Source organism: Poecilia reticulata, chromosome 20, assembly GCF_904066995.2.
Source record: "Poecilia reticulata chromosome 20, P_reticulata-male-v2, whole genome shotgun sequence".
Lineage (NCBI taxonomy): Eukaryota > Metazoa > Chordata > Actinopteri > Cyprinodontiformes > Poeciliidae > Poecilia > Poecilia reticulata.
The window spans coordinates 19,008,906-19,026,851 of NC_088849.1; the positions used below are offsets into that span (position 1 = coordinate 19,008,906).

The 17,946-nt window shown below is 40.8% G+C and overlaps 1 protein-coding gene across 3 annotated transcripts; it reads right to left on the reverse strand.

Moving 5' to 3' along the window:
* Positions 1 to 1,262: 1,262 nt before the first annotated feature.
* Positions 1,263 to 17,006, reverse strand: LOC103456849 (uncharacterized). 3 transcript variants are annotated; one of them, XM_008396665.3, is made up of 10 exons: positions 16,875 to 17,006; positions 5,210 to 14,570; positions 5,026 to 5,125; positions 4,815 to 4,917; positions 3,731 to 3,794; positions 3,499 to 3,630; positions 3,149 to 3,238; positions 2,898 to 3,041; positions 2,625 to 2,809; positions 1,263 to 2,310 (listed from the first exon to the last, which is right to left on the reverse strand). In XM_008396665.3, exons 2-10 carry the CDS (start codon positions 14,567 to 14,569, stop codon positions 2,142 to 2,144), a joined length of 10,347 nt encoding a protein of 3,448 aa, XP_008394887.2. In that variant the 5' UTR covers position 14,570; positions 16,875 to 17,006; the 3' UTR covers positions 1,263 to 2,141. The 3 variants fall into 3 exon arrangements, with proteins under 3 accessions (XP_008394887.2, XP_008394886.2, XP_017157375.2); XM_008396664.3 differs by having other exon boundaries at positions 16,888 to 16,998; XM_017301886.2 differs by having other exon boundaries at positions 16,840 to 16,939.
* Positions 17,007 to 17,946: the final 940 nt, after the last annotated feature.

Consider the following 17,946-nt stretch of genomic DNA (forward strand, 5'->3'; position numbering starts at 1 on the left):
CTCACAGATCCTGACTATTTCTATCAACCGAGATGACCTTTGTGCACCAAACAACAAAGAAATGCCATTGGTGGTCGTTGAGTGAAAGACACCTAAACAAGCTCGGCTCTGTTTGTCTCTTCCTGATTCGTATCAACTCCTGAGGAGGAGTCAGCGGAGAACTCGGTTTTGTCCCCCTCAGTTTGAGGAAGCGTTTGTGTTGTTCCAAGACTGTTTTGCTCCTCAGAAGTTGCCATCGAGCAGCCCCGTGTTGTGACAGGAGCGTCGAGGAATGTGCTAAGAGGGGAGTGTTTACATCTTCAAGCAAGAAAGTTCCCACCATTTGAAACGGTCACGACTCGAATAGATCCTAATAGATTTGAAGGTCATAGAAAAATGCATCTATTTTAATAATTCATTTAATAAATTACAGTTATGTATTTAAGTACTTCAGAGCTAATGAAAGTCAAATGTGAATTTTTTTCTGAAAATTAAAACGATTCCCCCCGTCATGGAAGAAAAACAGGTAAAGGTGCGAAAGCAACTGGGACATTTTTTTTTTTTACTGAATTTGGGATTTTATTATACATTAAACACCAATGAACTGGAAAGTTGAGTGGAAGGAAAAGCTGTGGCAGAAAAAGGTGCACAAAGTATTATGTGCAACTGCAGTTTTGAGAGGATTGTGAGGGAAACCAAATTCAAGAGAGTTGAACATGAACCTCATTTGAAATAAATGCATAAAGATGAAGACATTCACAACATGGGCTACAGCTGCTGCTCTTCTTTAATTCAGCCATTTACTGAAAAGTTTTATGAATCCTGCTCTCATTTTCTAGCGAGACTTCACATCAGTCTTTTTTATTCGTCTGTTGAAGTTCAGCTGTGGACCAGCATGTCCCTCTTTAGATTCACAGTGGGTCCTATAGATGTAATCTTTTAGAGCTTACATCCATAGGATCCAAAGATTCTATAAATGTAATAGGAGCTAATATTTTATATATGAAGTTATTTGTAAAAAGCTAATTCTAACTATTTATGCTTTCATATGACCAGAATTGCCAGCAAACAAAAATCATTAGCGCTATTAATAATCATTTGAAGTGAACAATGAAATGCATTACTCTGTGTACAAGGCATCTAATATAAATTTAGATTTTTTAATTGTATTTCTTAACTAAAATAACCTTTCAATTACATTTATTGATAACCCACATCTGTGTACATTAAGCGCTACTTTTCCTACATTAAACAAAAATAATCACCACTAGACAGCATCAACAAATATTTTACATGGTTTATTTAAATAAATATTTACATAAGAGGTTTATATAAATCAATTTCTTCTTGTTTTTCTTACACAAAATGTCTCTAAAAGGCGACCGCTTTAACGATGAAGAAATTAAGAGATGATGCTGTTAATTGGAGTGTGATCTAAACCCTCGTGTGAAGACTGGACCTTAATATCAAAAACAAAAACAAACACAGGTTTAAGATCTTTCTCATCTTCCGTTATAAATCTCGTAGTAGTACGCATAAATCTACATGATTTGATATAAATTTTAATTTGTTGCTAAAGAATAAGGATGATTCTCTACACTAACTTAACAAAAATCCGTATGCCGGATGGGAGGGGGTATGTGGCCAAGAGGTAAATAAAACACAATTAACAATCATCAACAAAGCAAATTTAAAATAAAGAGAGTATTGGTGAAACTTAAAAACAACAATAAGACAGCAAAAAGCTAAAACGTGGACAGCATATGGCTCGGTTTATACAGGAACACATGACGAATGCTCCAAACTACAATTCACACCCATAAACTGGAGACGATGGCAGCCTCACCGTCCAGGAGATCCTGACTCTCATCTTCACTCAGCTTTAAAAGATGTTTCCGTTTGCTGAACACAGAAATGATATGTTCTTTAAACTCTATTGCTCTCATTTCATGCATGTGTATTCTAACAAAACCAACCTTTTACTTAAAAAGAATCTAAAGAAAATAGATTAGGTTTTTTTTTGTTTTTTTTAAATACTATGCCCGGAAGAGTTAAAGTTGTCATCCTGAGTTTTAGTCCAATCACCAACTTCTTGGGAGTAATTTGTGTCATGCTGTGAAGACTTCATGTTTGAATCCATCGCCGCCTCCTCCATCGGGCCGTCATACAGAGTCAGTTTTGGGCTGGATCGAGCGGGTCCCGCTCACAAAGTTATAAACTAAAAACTGAGATGTGCCAAAGTAATGGGTGGCAAAGAGTTTTCCATCGGGCGTGGGGTCTGAGAACGCGATCTCGTCTTTGCTCAGGTAGGAACCATAAATGAAGTTGTTCCTGTGTAAAAAGAAAAGCAACTTTAATTATGTAAAAAATATTTTTTGTTTGTAAAATGCATTCTTTTGTGTTAGACCAAGAGATGTTGGAAAACAATTTTAGAAAGATTATACATGGTTATCAATTTTCAACCAAAGTGTGAAGTGTTGCAGTGAATTTTATTTAGGGGCATCAAAGAAAAGAAGAAACATATATATATATATAGATATATACAAACCACACTTTTAGATTTTCTACTTTCATAGTTTAGTTTAAAATCCCAATGGACTTGCTCGTAAAATGTGAAAATGTTGAGTATGAATCCTAAGACCAACCTTAGGCACTCAATTAAGCGTGTGGCGATGGCCCGGCGCCGCATCACGCCGACCACCCAGATGCGACTGATGCCGCAGATGGCCGGCTCCGGCGTAGTGGAGCAGCACCAAGCTCTCTGACGTTCAAACATCACCTTCTCCCCCTCTGAGCCCTCAGGAGGAGCCTCCTCGATCACTCTGAAACCCTTTGAGTGGATATGAGAAGATCTTGATTTTCAAAAGCCTCAAGGACAAAACGGCTATGCACAGATTTAAGAGCCTGCAGTCTTGTACCTCTTGGATGTGCTCTGCTATGAGACATCCAGCCACTTTCTTGTCAATAGAGATGAAGAGGAAGGTTTTGGTCTGAGAGGGACACTTTGTCTCCACCTGTTGGAAGCCGAGGTCATTGTCCACCATCTCCCGGATCTCCTCCACCTGAGATGGACAATTAATTATCAAGCTACAGCAGGTCCAAAATGACACACAATGGATTTCACTTCTGCATTCTTCATGAAGGCAATGGCCCGACACTTGAAACAGACCTTTTTCAGGGCATATTTGGGATCATCAGGGAGGACGAGAATGATCTTGCCATCAGGATATTCTGCCATGATTCTCTCTTTTTTCCATCCCTGAAAACAACATATATTAAACCATTAAAAGAAAATGGTGTCTTCTCTGAGATTATCCATATCAATCACAATAATCGGAGTGTCCTTAAACGGGTCAAAAGTTTAAGGAAACTCCGGTTTAAGGACAGGCACAAGGCACAAGCTCAGACCTTGTGCCAGTTTAGCTCAACCAAGCACAAGATATGAGCTAAACAGATAAAAATGAATGCGACGAAAGAGATTCTCGACATATGGTTTGTGTGAATGCAGACTGGTCTCACCACGTATTTGACAGCACTGACGAACTGGTTGTGAAACAGTAAATGTTGAGATTCATCCTCAGGGTTGGCAGCCGAGTAGAGCATCCCACACACGCTGCAGGCTTCTGGCCCAAAATGTTTCTGTCCCGCATCCTGGCAGACAAAAGATGACAGTTTTTACAAAACATGCAACAGTTGTCCTGTTTAGTCTATACGAGATCTTTGGTAAAATGATGAGGGCAAAGTTTTTTACTGTCTGAGTGCCATCTTTGTCGACCTCTTGATGAGTCGCTGCTTCTTGTGGCTTTTCTTCTCCGCTGTAAAACAGACACACATCAGGAATTTTTCTTCCAAGTCAGATCCCAGAACTTTTTAGCAATTTTTTTCAAGTATTAACATATTTGTAAGGAAGTCGAGTTTTAATTATGGAGCCTGGAAACGGATGGATGGATGGTTGGTTGGACAAACAGATGGACAGGCTAATGGATGGGTGAATAGACTAAGGAAAATTGGACAAACAAATGGGAGAGATGGATGGAATATTGGATGAAGAAATGGACGGCTGGATGGACAGACAGTAAGAGATGATGGGATGGAAAACTGGGACAATGGTCAAACGGATGGATGGATGGAAGAACAGTATGGGTAAACAAAACGGATGGACGAACAAATAAATGGGTTATGGACATATGGACAAACAGATGAATAGATGGGGTACGCTGGACAAACAGAGAGACGGATAACAAATGGGAAAATGGATACTTGGATGGATGGGTGGTAAGAGTTCAGAGCAGTGTACAGATAGACACTAGGTGGTGCTAGAGCACCTGCCCTTTTCCTCTGGACAAAAAGTGCCATTCTGAATTGTTTTTTAGTGTAGTGTGTGGCCTGTAAAAAATCTCACACTAATAACGCTCCAAGTGACACACAAGGTGCCCTTTGTTATACCTGAGCACCTATGCCCAAAATGTAAGACTTCTGGGTGGAGGGATGGATGACAGACTAGAGAACAAATGGATGGAGAGATGGAGGAAATGATGGTTCCATAGATGAACAGGTGGATGACTGGACAAATGGATGGATGAAAGACAAACAAACAAACAGGCAGGGAAACTAATATCAGGCAAAAGATTGGGAGATAATGTTTTGAAACATATTTTTCCATACTCTTTTCTCCTTCCATACTTATCCAGACCTGGAAAACAGTCTTATAAAACTCTAGACTTCTCACAACTTTGCAAGAACCCTAGTCAAATCAACACAGATTTCACTTGGGGGTGTGTGGCAGAGGGGAGGAGGAGCGCTAGACAGTGAACCACCAAAATGAATCTTCTTACTGCTGGCAGGGCTTCTCTGATGTCTTCTCCTCTGTCAAAGCTAATTCTGTGTTACTCCCTGGAGACAGAACGGCCGTAGTAACTGCTGGACAAGAAATGGATTCTAAAATGGAAACATGGTTCATGTTAAGACAGAGAAGTTTAAAAGGCTGAAAGCAAAAGTAGCAGATTTGTCCTGCATTGAATTGAGATGACAACAGCAACAACGAACCAGCAGATATTTCTTCACACTTTGTTGTGTCAGAGATGTTGGTACTGTCCTCAGGTGTAACGGAAGAGGCAGAAACTGGTGAAGACGAACCAGATGTACCCTGTGCACAAAAAAGAAAAGCGTCGGTCATAGCACGTTCATAATACTGGTGCTAATACTTTAAAACAAATCAATCTGGAATTACCTTGGGTTTCTTATTCTCTTGGGACGGGGGATTTTCGGGTTTCTGAGGCACTGAAGCTACAATAGCTTCAGCCACTGAAGGTTTTGATTGAGGTGGCTTATCTTCTGTTGGAGCTGGCTGCTTCGGCACCGTTACACTTACACCAGCTGTTTTTGACAAAGGAGGGGTCGTAGTGGCGGGCTTGGGCTGAACTGCAGCCAAGTTGGGTTTGGAAGAAACTGGTTTTGAAGAAGCTGCAGATGTAGGCTTTGACTGAGGGGTTGGAATGGTAGGCTTGATTTGTGTTGGCTTTATCTGAGGCTGAGCTGCAGTGATGGACTTTGACTGAGCTGAAATCTGTCCAGGTGTGCTCTGAACTTTCAGTTTTGCCTGGTTAGGTAGTTGTGGTGAATCAGTTGGTTTTAATGAAGTTGCAGGACGGTGAGCAGGGATGGCGGGGCGAGGCGGTTGTGTGGGTTGATTTGGCTTTTTTGGAGCAACTAGCAACATGTCGTCATCATCCAATTCAAAGTCATCTGGGGAGTACTTGGGTCTGGGTTTGTACGGCGTGTACTCTACAGGTTTCAGTTTTTGAGCTTTAAGTCCGTTGGGCATAGGAGGAGGAACTGCTGGCAGAGTCCTCTTGGCTGCGGACCGGGTCACTTTTGGAGCAGGCCCTGGAGCGGCTGCAACAGGTTGAGATGCCTGAGCCCTGCTTTGCCTCGTGCTTCTACGAACTTCAGCAACAGGTGGTTCCGGTTTGGTAGTTTCAGCTTTTACTGGCTGAACTTTGGTTGTTTCTTTTTTAGAAAGCTCAGTTCTGATAGTTTCTGGTTTAGGGGGCTGAGTTTGAGAATGTTCTGTTTTAGTCGGTTCCATTACAGTTGGCTCAGCCTTAGGGGACTCTGGTTGTGGTGGAGCAGGCTTATTGGCAGGGGCAGGGTTTGCGGGGGATGTTGTTGATGGACTCGTCGCTGGTGGAGGAGGAGTAGTTATGGGACTCATTAAAAAACTGTCAGAAAAAGGCGCTTGCCAGTCAATGTCTGAAAACATCTGATTTGCTTGATCAGATTTTAGTTTCTTCACACGAGCCCAAGACATTTTCTCCCTTTGCAGCTCAACCTGCCTGAGTCTCTGATATCGGGTCAGCTTCTTTTTTTCATGGGCCTTCAGTGGCACTGAAATCTGCGATATAAAGAAACGTCTTTTCTGAGGCTCTGCGGCTGGTTTGGGTTCAGCCGACTCTGCAGTAGAAGGTTGGACAGCAGACGAGTCAAGAGCAGGGGTCACCGAAGTGGAGTTCCCTTCTGGCCCAGCAGGGCTTGCGACATTATCTGGCTCTGTATCTTGTGTGGCAACTGCTGGTTGTTCCCTCTTGCTGGCTTCAGCTTTGGCAGCTGCCGCTGCTGCTGCTTGTTTTTCTTCCTCTATCCTCTTCAACAACATGCTGTCGGTGGCAATGTCCTCTGCAATTTCTTGACAGAGCGCTAGGAGGTTGAGCTGCTGTCGTTGTGCCGCTCTCTTTGACTCTGCAGCCTTTTGTTCGGCCAATGCTGCAAGACGAGCTTTGGTTCTTGCTTGTGTATTCATTTCTTGTTTCTTAGGTTTTTCCACCTCAGGTACCTTTTTATCATCTTCAGTTTTTTCCTTCAAAGTACTGCTAATTACATCTTTATTTTTATTTACTACCTTCTCTTCGGACTTTGGAGGGTCCTCAGAAATTGGTTTGGAAGTTGGTTTTATTATTTTAATATCATCGTCTTCCTCATCCTCCTCTGCCACAACAATCTCTCGACCAATCTCAATATCCTGGAGAATCTGTACTTCTTGTAGCTCCAAGTTACGGTCAGCATTCTCCATTATTGCTACATTACCATCTTCAGTTGAGGGCTGAGTATCAGCATTTGACATTTCTGAATCCACATTACCAGTAGAGGTATGGTCTTCAGAATATTGAGCACTGTGAAGAACATCCAGAGGTAAAACTTCCTCTGTGCTGGCTTCAGAAGCATCTTTAACCTTGTCAGTTGCTTCATGTATCCCCATCTTCTGGGAGGCATTTAAAATACTTTGATTTGGCTCTTCACCCAGCAATCCGCCTTCCAAGGGAGGGTTTGACAATCCCGATTCAGCTGCAGCCTGAGTCAAGATATCCAAGTGAATTTCACTCTCCAAAACTGGTTCCAGGATCACATACTCTTCGGATGCACCATCTGTTATCTCGACTTCACTGTGGGTTTGAGTGTCCTGAAGTGTAACATTTTCTTGTACCTGCTTGGGAAACTCTACTGCACCAGTGCACTCTGGAATGGCACTTCTTTCACTTTTTTCTGCAGCGTCATCTGACTGGCCATCTGTAGCACTGATGTCAACACTTAAAATATTTGCCATTGTGTTACTCTGCTCCAACTGGGCATGTGTGGGACCTTGTACCTCCCCAGAAGTTTGAACCCCCATTTCCTCCAAACTCTGGCTGTTTGGAACAGTAATTTCTTCTTTGTCCTCTTGCTGAGGGTGAGCAATTCCTAATTTGACATCATTGACTGAAAAGTTTACTCCATCACCCACAGTGAGGGGGATTTCTGTGTTCTGTATGTCCAGAACAGAAATGCTACCACCCAGCTCAATTTTTGTATAAATTTCACCACCACTGTTGCTCTCTGGACTACTAATCGGTTCATAAACTACCTGGTTATCATTAAAATGGACCTCTGTTTCATTAGCTGTCCTAATCTCATCTTCTAATGCCTGAATACCACCATACTCATCTTGTTGGGTACAAACCAACACAACTACTTTGCTCCCATCAGCTTCTTGAAGATTACCAACAGGCCTGTCAACACTGATTTCATCAATTAGTTGTCTACTTATGTCATCTTCTAATGAGGTTGTTCTTATATCCTCAGCAACAAGCTCCGTCTTCCTGGTAACTTCAAAGTTAGGAACAGGAAGTGGTTCTTTGTCTGATATGTGTGTGCTGTGTTCGTTGATTTCTTTTGCCAGATGGTTGTGGTGTTCTGCTGCAGTTTCGAGAGAAGAAATCTTGTCCATCTCTGCAGACGTTTCCATTTTAGTTTCAGTCTCTAGAACATTCTCATGTAAAGAGGTGACCTCGTTTTCATTTCCATACTCTTCAGCAACCTCCTTGCCTCTTTGCTGTTGATGGTGAACAACAGATTTCTCAAAATAAATCTCAGTAGGTGTTTCTGATGCATGTATGTCTGTTACAGAAGGTCTGACAACTTGAGCGTTAACAGAGATCAAGTTTAATGCTCTCCCAGCAGGGGGAGAGTCTTTTTCTGCTTGAGGGTCTGCTGGGAGTTCGCTGACCTCGTCTCTCTGACTTTGGATTTCTTCCATAAATGACGGGTGGGAGATCCCTTCAGGCAACTCTGATTTCTTTATTTCTATTTCTTTTGTAATACTCTGACTTTTTCTGTCAGCCTGATTATCATTTTCCATACAAAGATCAAGCCTCTGAATCTGTGTTTCAGGTTGTAGCAATGAAGCTGAAATTTGGGTGTCTGCAGTGAGTTCAGTGACCTCCTGACCTCTCTGGTTATGTTCTTGTTCTGTAAATGTTGGTTGGGAAATCTCCAGTCCCTCTGTTCTTTGCATTTCTACCTCTTCTGAAAGATAAGAACTTCTAGGGCATTCTCTGACATCATCTTTATCATTTCCATGACAGATTTCCTGCGTTATTACCGTTTGAATTTTCATTTCATTTGGACTCTTGGCAACAGTGACACATTCTTCAGAAATCTGATTTTCATTTTCATCACTTTCCATCGTGGGAAAACTTTCTGGGGACTTTTTAGATATAATTCTTACAGTCTCCTTCACAAGACTTTTCTGGGTGTCAGTTTGTCTTTGAGATGTTTGTTGAGAAATCGCTTCAAGAGGTACTGCTTGTATTTCCATTGTGTTCTCAAAAATACCAGTGCATTTTTCGACAGCTTTAGCCTCTCTTACAGGCTCGGCTACTTTAATGCTCACCTGGTTGTGTGTTTCAGGAGGAGCTGGTGAAAAAGACAATCTGAGGCCCTGTTGAGCTTTCTGGCTTTGTGTTAGCATGTTAGCCGTTGGTTGAGAAATCTCCTCCAGAAGCTTGGGTGTTTGCATTTCTATTTCGATTAGATTCCCAGCAATAACAAGGGGTTCTTTGAAAGTCTCGTTCTCATTTTCAATGCTCATGTTTGAGTCTTCAGTAGACTGACTGGCATCAAGGCTCTTCTGAGATTGGGTTACTACCACCATTGTTGGTTGAGAAATTTCCTCAACAGGCTGTGTCCTAATCACTTCGATTTTATTCTCACCTACGCCAACAAATTCTTCCACTGCCTTGATCTCTTCTTCACTACCCTCATTTGTGTCACTTGCAGACTGAGTTCCATCAAAGATCTGGTGGATTTGTGTTTCAGTAGAATATGAAGCAAAGCTCTTTACTTCAGAGTCGGGGTGAGTTTCCATTTTATTCTCTGCAACAGTTACAGTCATAGAATCTCCATTTTTCTCAACATCCTGACTCATTTGGTTTTGCATTTCCACAGCTGGATAGTTTGCACTCAAAACATCAGTTTCATCTAGACTTTCCTCTTTCTGCATTTCCATTAATGATGTAGCTGTAAAATCCTCTGATGCCGATGTGTATTGCATTTCAGATTGTATTGGATGATCTTCTACAGTCACACATTCTTTATAGCTGGTTTTGTTCACACTTTTGTTGTCAATCATCACATCATCATGAACTTCATCAAAGTTATCTCCTGCTGTTTGTTCACTTACATTGAGATTTTCCTGCCTATGTGCTTCAACCACAGAACCAATGTTGAAACTCTTCTCTGATGTCTCCATGTCAAGTTCTGTTTGATTTTTATTTCTATGCAGTGAAGAGGGTGAAACTGGACTCCCTTTTGTTACTGCTGTGTCCACTTCCATTTTTATCTGTGTTACAGTTACAATTTCCACATTCACCTTGTTGTAGTTTTCAACTAGAGGTTCAGCTGACATGTCTGGATTAGGTTCACTGACATTCGATCTTTGCATTTCTTCTGTATGGGCAATGTTACAGACCTCCTTGGGTGAGCCTGCAGCCACTACCAGAAGAGCAGCACCATTTGTATTCTTCTGTGCATCGCTGGGTATCTCAGTAATAGGTTCAGTAACTGTTTGTGTTTCCATTTCTTCCATTGGAGGAAAGTTAGAGACTTCCTGGGATGTGGCTTCGCTTAGAACTTCTTTATCAGGTTCTACTTGACTCTGAGCAGTATCAGGAGCACATGTAATATCTAAGCTACTCTGATGACTTGAAGTTTTATGAGTGTCATGACCTTTATCTGGTGTGGCAACATTGGGTTCGCTGACCAGCTGGGTTTGCATTTTCTCAAAAGATCCAACAGTTGAGAATTTTAATGTGGGACCAACTTCTACTTGAGTCTGAGCTACAGAATTTACATTTTCAAAATCTATCTGTACTTCCTTTGGTATGTCAGTGGTAGGTTCACTGACCAGCTGTGTTTGCATGTCTACGGCCTCTGCAAGAACTTCTATTGGAGTCCAAGTTGCACAGCTTTCTTTCTCCATGTCTTTCTGTGTTTTTTTGGGTATGTTAGGTTCACTGACCAGCTGGGTTTGCGTGTCGTCTATTGGAGGATAGTTAGATTGCATCTGTGATGTGGCAGGAATTTCTCCGTCAGCTTGCAGTTCACTCTGATCAACATGAACACATTGAACACCATTCCTCTGGTAATCATCAGGAATGTCATTGGTAGATTCACTGACCAGCTGAGTTTGCATTTCTCCTACAGATGCAGCTACAGAGACCTCCACCGATGTGCCTACAATTTCTCCATCAGCTTGTTTTTGACCAACAGAAACACATACTTCGTCCCTGGTTGTAGAATTAGCATTTTCCAGATTTGTAAGAGCTTCATCTTGTATTTCAATACTGCACTTACTGACCATCTGGGTTTGCATTTCTTCTACAGGTGCAATGTTAGAGACATTCTCAAATTTATTGACTTCAATTAGAGTCGGAGAAGCAGAGCTTGTAACTTCCAGATGTTCCTGCACCTTGCTGCTAATGTCACTGGTAGATTCACTCATCAGTTGCTGTTGCAACCCCTCTGATGATGAGGCAGCTTCTAACTGAATCTGAGCAGAAACGCATGCAACATCTTCACTGCTTCTAGAATGTGCATTTTCCAGATGTTCATCAGATACATCAAAGGGGGATTTATTAACGATCTCAGTTTGCATTTCTTCTGCAGGTGCAATGTTCGAAAGCTCTTCTGTGACATCAATTTCAATTGGAGTCTGAGGAGCAGAACTTGCATGCTCTGGATCTTCCTGCACCTCGTTGCTCATGTCAATAACATGTTCATTTATCGGTTGGCTTTGCAACACTTCTGGTGATAAAGAAACAGTCTCTCCAGCAGTTTCTAGCTGATATTCACTGGATATGTCAATCACGGGTTTACCGACCGCTTGGGTTTGGATTTCTTCTACAGGTGCCATGTTACAAAGATCTTCTGATGCAACATCAACTTCAATTGGAGTCTGTGCATCATTGGAAATGTCTGTTGGTGTTACCATCTGAGTAATAGCTACAACCTCTGAATTTTCTTCTCCTCGACTCTCAGCAGCAGCAGCTTTTACAGTGATCCCAGTATTTTCCTGATTTTCATGAGCTTTGTCACTAATGGTAGGTTCACTGACCATCTGGTTTTGCATTCCTTGAATAGATGCAGTGTTAGAAACCTCCTCGGGTGTGACATGAACATGGATTTGAGTCTCAAAAGCCAACTTTAGACTAACTGGATCTTTTTGAATTTCTTCAGCTATCTCTGTAGTAGGTTCCCCGATTGCATGTGTTTGCATTTCTTCTATAAGAGTAATACTTGAGACCTCCTCAGATGTTGCTGCAGACAGGTCATTAATGTTGATTTGAGCCTGAGCAGTACAGGGACCATCCTGATCTCTGTAAACTTTTTCAGGTATCTCAGTTATGGGTTCAGTGAACAACTGGCTTTGCATTTCTTCGACTTTTGCAATATTACAGACCTCATCCTTGGAGTCTGCAGCTTCTTCAACATTTATTTGACTCTGAGAAGAGCCATTTGCATTCTCCAGATCTTTATTTGTTGTGTTAGGTCTATCACTGGGTTCTTTAGACCGCTGGATTTCGGTTTCTTCTGTAGGAGCAATATTTGACACGGCCTCCGACATAATCTTGTTTTCTTTGTTTACTTCCTTGTGCGTCTCAGTAGCATTATTTGCACTCTCCAGATCTTTGTGAGCTTTATCAGATATGCCAGTGGTGCATTCACTGACCAGCTGTTTCATCTGACTGTGTGATTGCTCTATCACAGTCCTGTCAAAGACCTCCTTGGATATATTAGAGGTCTGCATGTCCACTTCTGTTAGAGTCTCACCCGTTGTCGCAAAACATTCTGGAGACTTTGGATCTTTTTCTACAGTGGTAGATTCACTGACTTGGTTCTCCTGCATTTGTATTTCCGGTTCGTGTTCTAAAAGCTTAGACGCTGCAACAGGCTGTGTTTCCATCCCACTTTGACCCTGAAATTTTCCAGAGCATTCAACAGTATTCATCTTTTCACATTTATCAATTGTAACATGATCACGGCTCTGCGTAGATACAACTGTAGGAGGTTCCCTGACCTTATGGAATTCCTGCTTTTGCATTTCCACTGGAGTACTGGGATTTATGATCTCTGATGTAATTCCTATCTGTATTTTTGTTATATTTTGTTTCTCTGCTTCACTCACTGTATCTTTGCTTGCCATGATTCCAACATTTTCCTGCTTTTGAAAATCTGTGGACGGGTTGGCAGCAGATTCCCAGATTTGTAAATCAACCATAACGCTTGGATTTGAAACCAGTAAATCCTCTTTATCTTGAATCTTTGGTACAGCAGCAGATTGAATGATCATAACAGTCTCTTTGTCTACGTTTGAAGATTCTACTTTGGTCACGTTGTCTTGAATTATGTGATTCAGTGGAAGGATGACATTTTCAGAAAGGTCCGCTGTTTGATTTTTATCGTAAATCTCCCGACAATAAGACTGAGTGTCACGGATCAAGCTATGATTCTGTTCATCTGCAGGAAGATCAGAACTGGCACCAGTACAAGGAGACTGTAAGTCAACCCTTTCTCTGCTGCTTTCTTTAAGTCTTTCCTCAGAGTTTTCGTGTGTTTTGTTCAAATCCTCACACAAGTCACCGTCTGTTCCCAAAGCCTTATGGTGTCTCTCTTCAGGATTTGATTCTTCTTTCAAATATGTTAAGGGTTCTGCTTTTGTTCCGTTTTTCTCAGCCTGGGTTTCTTGTTTACAGTTTTCCATCACTGGAGGGGAATTTGTTTCATCCGATGACACTTTGTGTACCTTTCCAAAACTCAGGTCTCCTCTTGTTTCGGGTTCCTTCTGCTCACCCTTTGTTGTTTCACATTTTAGATTGCACTGATTTTCTTCAGAAGGAGACTGATGGCTCAATGGAGAGCGACCTTCACCTCCACAGCTAGTATTCACATCTTCGGGAACTGAACGTAGTGTTTCCTCTGACGGTGATAGTGTTTCATTATCTACGCCCTTTAGGATTTCAGTGGACCCAACTTTATCTATCGTTTCCTCACCTTGAGAAGAGGAAAAAAGTACATTTTCTCTTGAAGATGTTTTGTTTTCTTGGCTTTCAAACTCCAAAAGTTGTATTTCTTCAGCTGTAGAGTCAACCGTTCCTGTTTCAGACCCCACCAGATTTGATGCATCAACTGAAGTTTCTTGCTGATCAGTATCTGATAAGCTTTGAGAAGATGTTGAATCCGAGTTTCTACCATAGTTGTGCTCGATCTGTACAGAATCGGATGATGCAGGTGACGAATCGTGACTTGTGTCCGGTGGATCAGACGTACCCTCCTCTGCTTTGCGTTTAGCTTTGACTTTGTTGGAATATTTTTTGATGCAGCGGGCCTTGTCTTCATCATCCCGCTCTCTGAACAAGTCCACCTTACACATGTCGCTGCTCAGCTCCTCATCAGATTCTGCTGAGGCAGTCCGCTTCAGGGAACCTTTGGAGTTAGCTTGCAGTGAGGGAGCTTCTCCGCATGAGGCACTTGTGGCTGTTTGAAGCTTGGCTTTTTTAAGAGGTGGGTCTGAGGGGGTTGGACTGGAATCATTTGAAGGAGAACTCTGTGTTAATGAATTATTTTCATCTTCCATAGAAGATCTTTTTTTCTTAGTTTCGGTGTTGGGAGATTTGCTAGTTGGTCCAGTTTTGGATTGTAAATCATCTCCATCCTCTTCCACCTTCCTCATCTTGGGCTGAGATTCAGGCGGTGACAATTCTCTCTTTGAGGCAGGCATTCTGTAGAAATAGAAAAGCACAATGAGGCTTGGACTACAGTGATGTAAATTAAAAACAGCCACAAATGAGAATCAATGTCATTAATCATCTGCTCATATCATTCTAGCTGGATATTTAACCACGGTAAAGGTAAATTCATCTTAGATTTGATTCCTGGGATTGTGCTGACTTTTAATCACAGCCCGTTCATTCTCAGCTTAATTTTAGCCTTATTTATCAATGAGTTTTGAGTTAAATGAGTTAAATTTAGAACACCCTGTTTTGAGAAGTTTGAACCTCCTGTAGAACTTTTACAATTAGATAAAATAAAATGCTGGCAGTGCTGCTAAAACTTTTTGAACAGTGGGCCAAAATTGGCATGTTTTTGTTAAAAAGCAAAAATAATTATAGTGTGTTATTTCCTTTTTACCTGCACGGTAATAACTTAAACATGCTATGTATTAAAAATAACTACTGTGGGTCTCAGACATTTGCCTCAATAAAAGAAAGATGTACAGATTTCTATCCTTTTTGGTTCAAATGTTTTATATTTTGTTGGTCTCAACAACAAAAAGGAGACTTCTTCTACAAACCCTACTGTGTTAACGAAGTTAAAATCTGGTCTGAATAAAAAGGTGTTAATGTCTGTCTCTACTTATTATGGAATTAAAATTATAACAAAAAAATTATGAATAAAATTAAAAGTTTACCTAAAAAGTTTACAACTAGGGACACGTAAACCTATCAATGAAAATCTTGTCATAAAAACGTCTTAATCTGCATCAGCTCCATTTGCTGGAGAATCAAATTTGAACTATTTTTAAACTGTGAATTGAGACCACACAAAGACATTTTGACCACAATGAAAAGAAGTATTTTTGTCTCAAAGCAAGACTTTTTAACATAAGCACACAGTAGCACTAGCTATTGTCAAACATGGTAACGGCTGTATCATGATGTAAAACTGTTTCACAACCAGCAACAGTAGTTCATTTCCAAACACTGAAACATGGACAATATGAGGTGGTCAAAAAGGACAACAATCCAAACCCCATAACTGTTCTTTAATAATGTTCTTTAAATAATAGCAGCAGGCATCAACAACTCATTCAAGAGGTTAGAAAATAACCCAGAACAACATCTGAAGCACTGCAGACCTCACATATCTCAGTTAAGGTAAATGTTCATGAGTCAACAATAAAAATATAGACAGGGCAAAACTAGCATACGGGAAAATTCTGAGGTAAAATGCACTGCTGACCAAAGAGTATAGAGTCAAATCATATCTGGCTAAAAATGCTTTCACCACATCCATATTCTACAACACCTGGATGACTAGTCATAACTGATTTAATCACTTCTACTAAACCAGAAAATCACTCAGGAGAATGTCCAGCCATCATCTTGAGAACCTTACGCTTGAGAACATTGTGTTTATGCAAAAGAGCAAAACTTTGGCACGCCAGCAAGTGGAAAGATTTGAAATAAGAAATTAAAAAAATATATAAATGAGGGTTTTGGAGTGGCCTAGTCAAAGTCTGGATTCAAATATGATTAGCTGCTGTGGAAGAGATAGTCTATTCTTATAGTAATATAACCCCGCCAATAGAGTTAATAGGGTTAAGAATTCACTACTCGTTTGCACATGAGCTTTTCTTCCTCAGTAAATGGAATCATTATTTGAAAACTGTCTTTTACTCACTACAGTCATTTTTGTTGATAATACAATCTACTCTAAATAATTTAATTGAGATTTTAAAAAAAGGTAAACAAGGATTTCGGTAAGCGTGCAAACACTATTTCCCAAGCAGTTCACCTAATACAACTTGCTCTTACAGTTATTGATAAAAACCGACTTTGAGTTATCCGTTTCTTTGCATTTTAAATTTAATTTCTGCTAAAAAACACATAAACATGCAAAAACTCATAGCCAAACATGCATTACACCATAGATCTGCAGCTGATGTGTATCATGCATGCAACAAGGCAGGCTAATGGTGGACACAAACAGATAAATTGGAATTAAAGTGTTTGTAACTGCTTAGCAAGTAACACGACGTACAACCTACATATTACTGATTTTAACAAATGCTCTAAGGGATAATCTAACGGAGGAGGGAGGCAGTTGTCAGTGAGAGCAAAGCAGGCAGGCAGAAATGGTCAGTTAGCTGATGGATAGCTAGAAGCTAACGCTAGCTGCTGCCAACTCGCAGAAAAATGAGCGCAGCGAGACTCACAAAGAACAAAACAGCAGCTCCACACACTGAGCACAGCTCCCACTGAGGCTTACCGAGCTCACCAACAAGGCAAAACCACCACACGTACCCGATAAACTCACTTTGATGTTTTCTTTCTCAACAACAGCTGTGTTTTTTTCTCTCCCTGTGAATAAAAATTAACTGTACTTCCGGAGAGAGTCGGCGGATGTGACGTAGCCACTCTCTGCCTGCTCGCGCTCCAAATCTCAGGGTTCTTGGAGAAAACAAACCAGCTCCGTTTTAATGTTTATTAATTCATTCATTCAGTAAAGTGGCGATAAAGAAAGATATGCACAAGTTCAGTCAAGTCAACCTTTTAAAAGAAGCAAAATTACAACTGTGGAAGAGCTGAAAAAAATAAAGCTATTCAAAAACGTCATCACAAAATTTTTTTTAATGAAAACTACCCTTTCACACAATGGAAGAAAATAAGTTTGGTTCATTATTTCTTTATAGCAATAAATCTTAGAACATTGAGAAGTATGTGCCCATGAAAAATATAGTATTGGAAAATGGCTGTACTCTCACTGTAAAAACGGTTTTTCATTTCTGGAGTCAATCTTAAAAGATAGAAGTTGAGAAGGGCAACCTGTAGGTGTTCAGAGGATGTTCACGCCACAAAACAGCAGCAACCTCTATATCAAACTTGAAGATAATACAACTTCGGGGGCCTTGTCAACAATAAGACAAACTACAGAAAAGAGGTCAATACACTGTGGCTAAACAGCAATGAACGAACAGGCTTTCCAATAATGTAAGATTTAATGCAATCCAAATGTTGTGGGTTCGATTCCAGCTTCCTGCTGCTACCTATCCATGTGGGCAACTTGCCTACCAGTCATCACCAATAGGTTGGTATGACCAGAAGAGGCTGATCACAGAGCAGGTGACAACTTCATGACATGGTGTCAGAACAATTATTTCATCTTGATAGTGAACATGAAGGCTCTGATAGAAGATTTTGGGAAAATCAGGACTCTGTAAACACCATTTCAATCATGAAGAAGTAGAGTCACAAATAACAGTATTCATCTAGAGACCCTGTGTGTGCACAGCACCTATTATAACTTTTCAAAGAAGCTTGGATGGTTTGATACCCAATACGGGTTTACATTTTTTAATGAAATTAAATTCTGGTT

Coding starts and splice junctions, on each gene's coding strand:
- LOC103456849 (XM_008396665.3), bottom strand. CDS start 14,569: ATGCCTGCCTCAAAGAGAGAATTGTCACCGCCTGAATCTCAGCCCAAG. Junction 5,126..5,209: donor AAGAGAATAAGAAACCCAAG/GTAATTCCAGAT, acceptor TTTTGTGCACAG/GGTACATCTGGTTCGTCTTC. Junction 4,918..5,025: donor GTGTGAAGAAATATCTGCTG/GTTCGTTGTTGC, acceptor TTTCCATTTTAG/AATCCATTTCTTGTCCAGCA.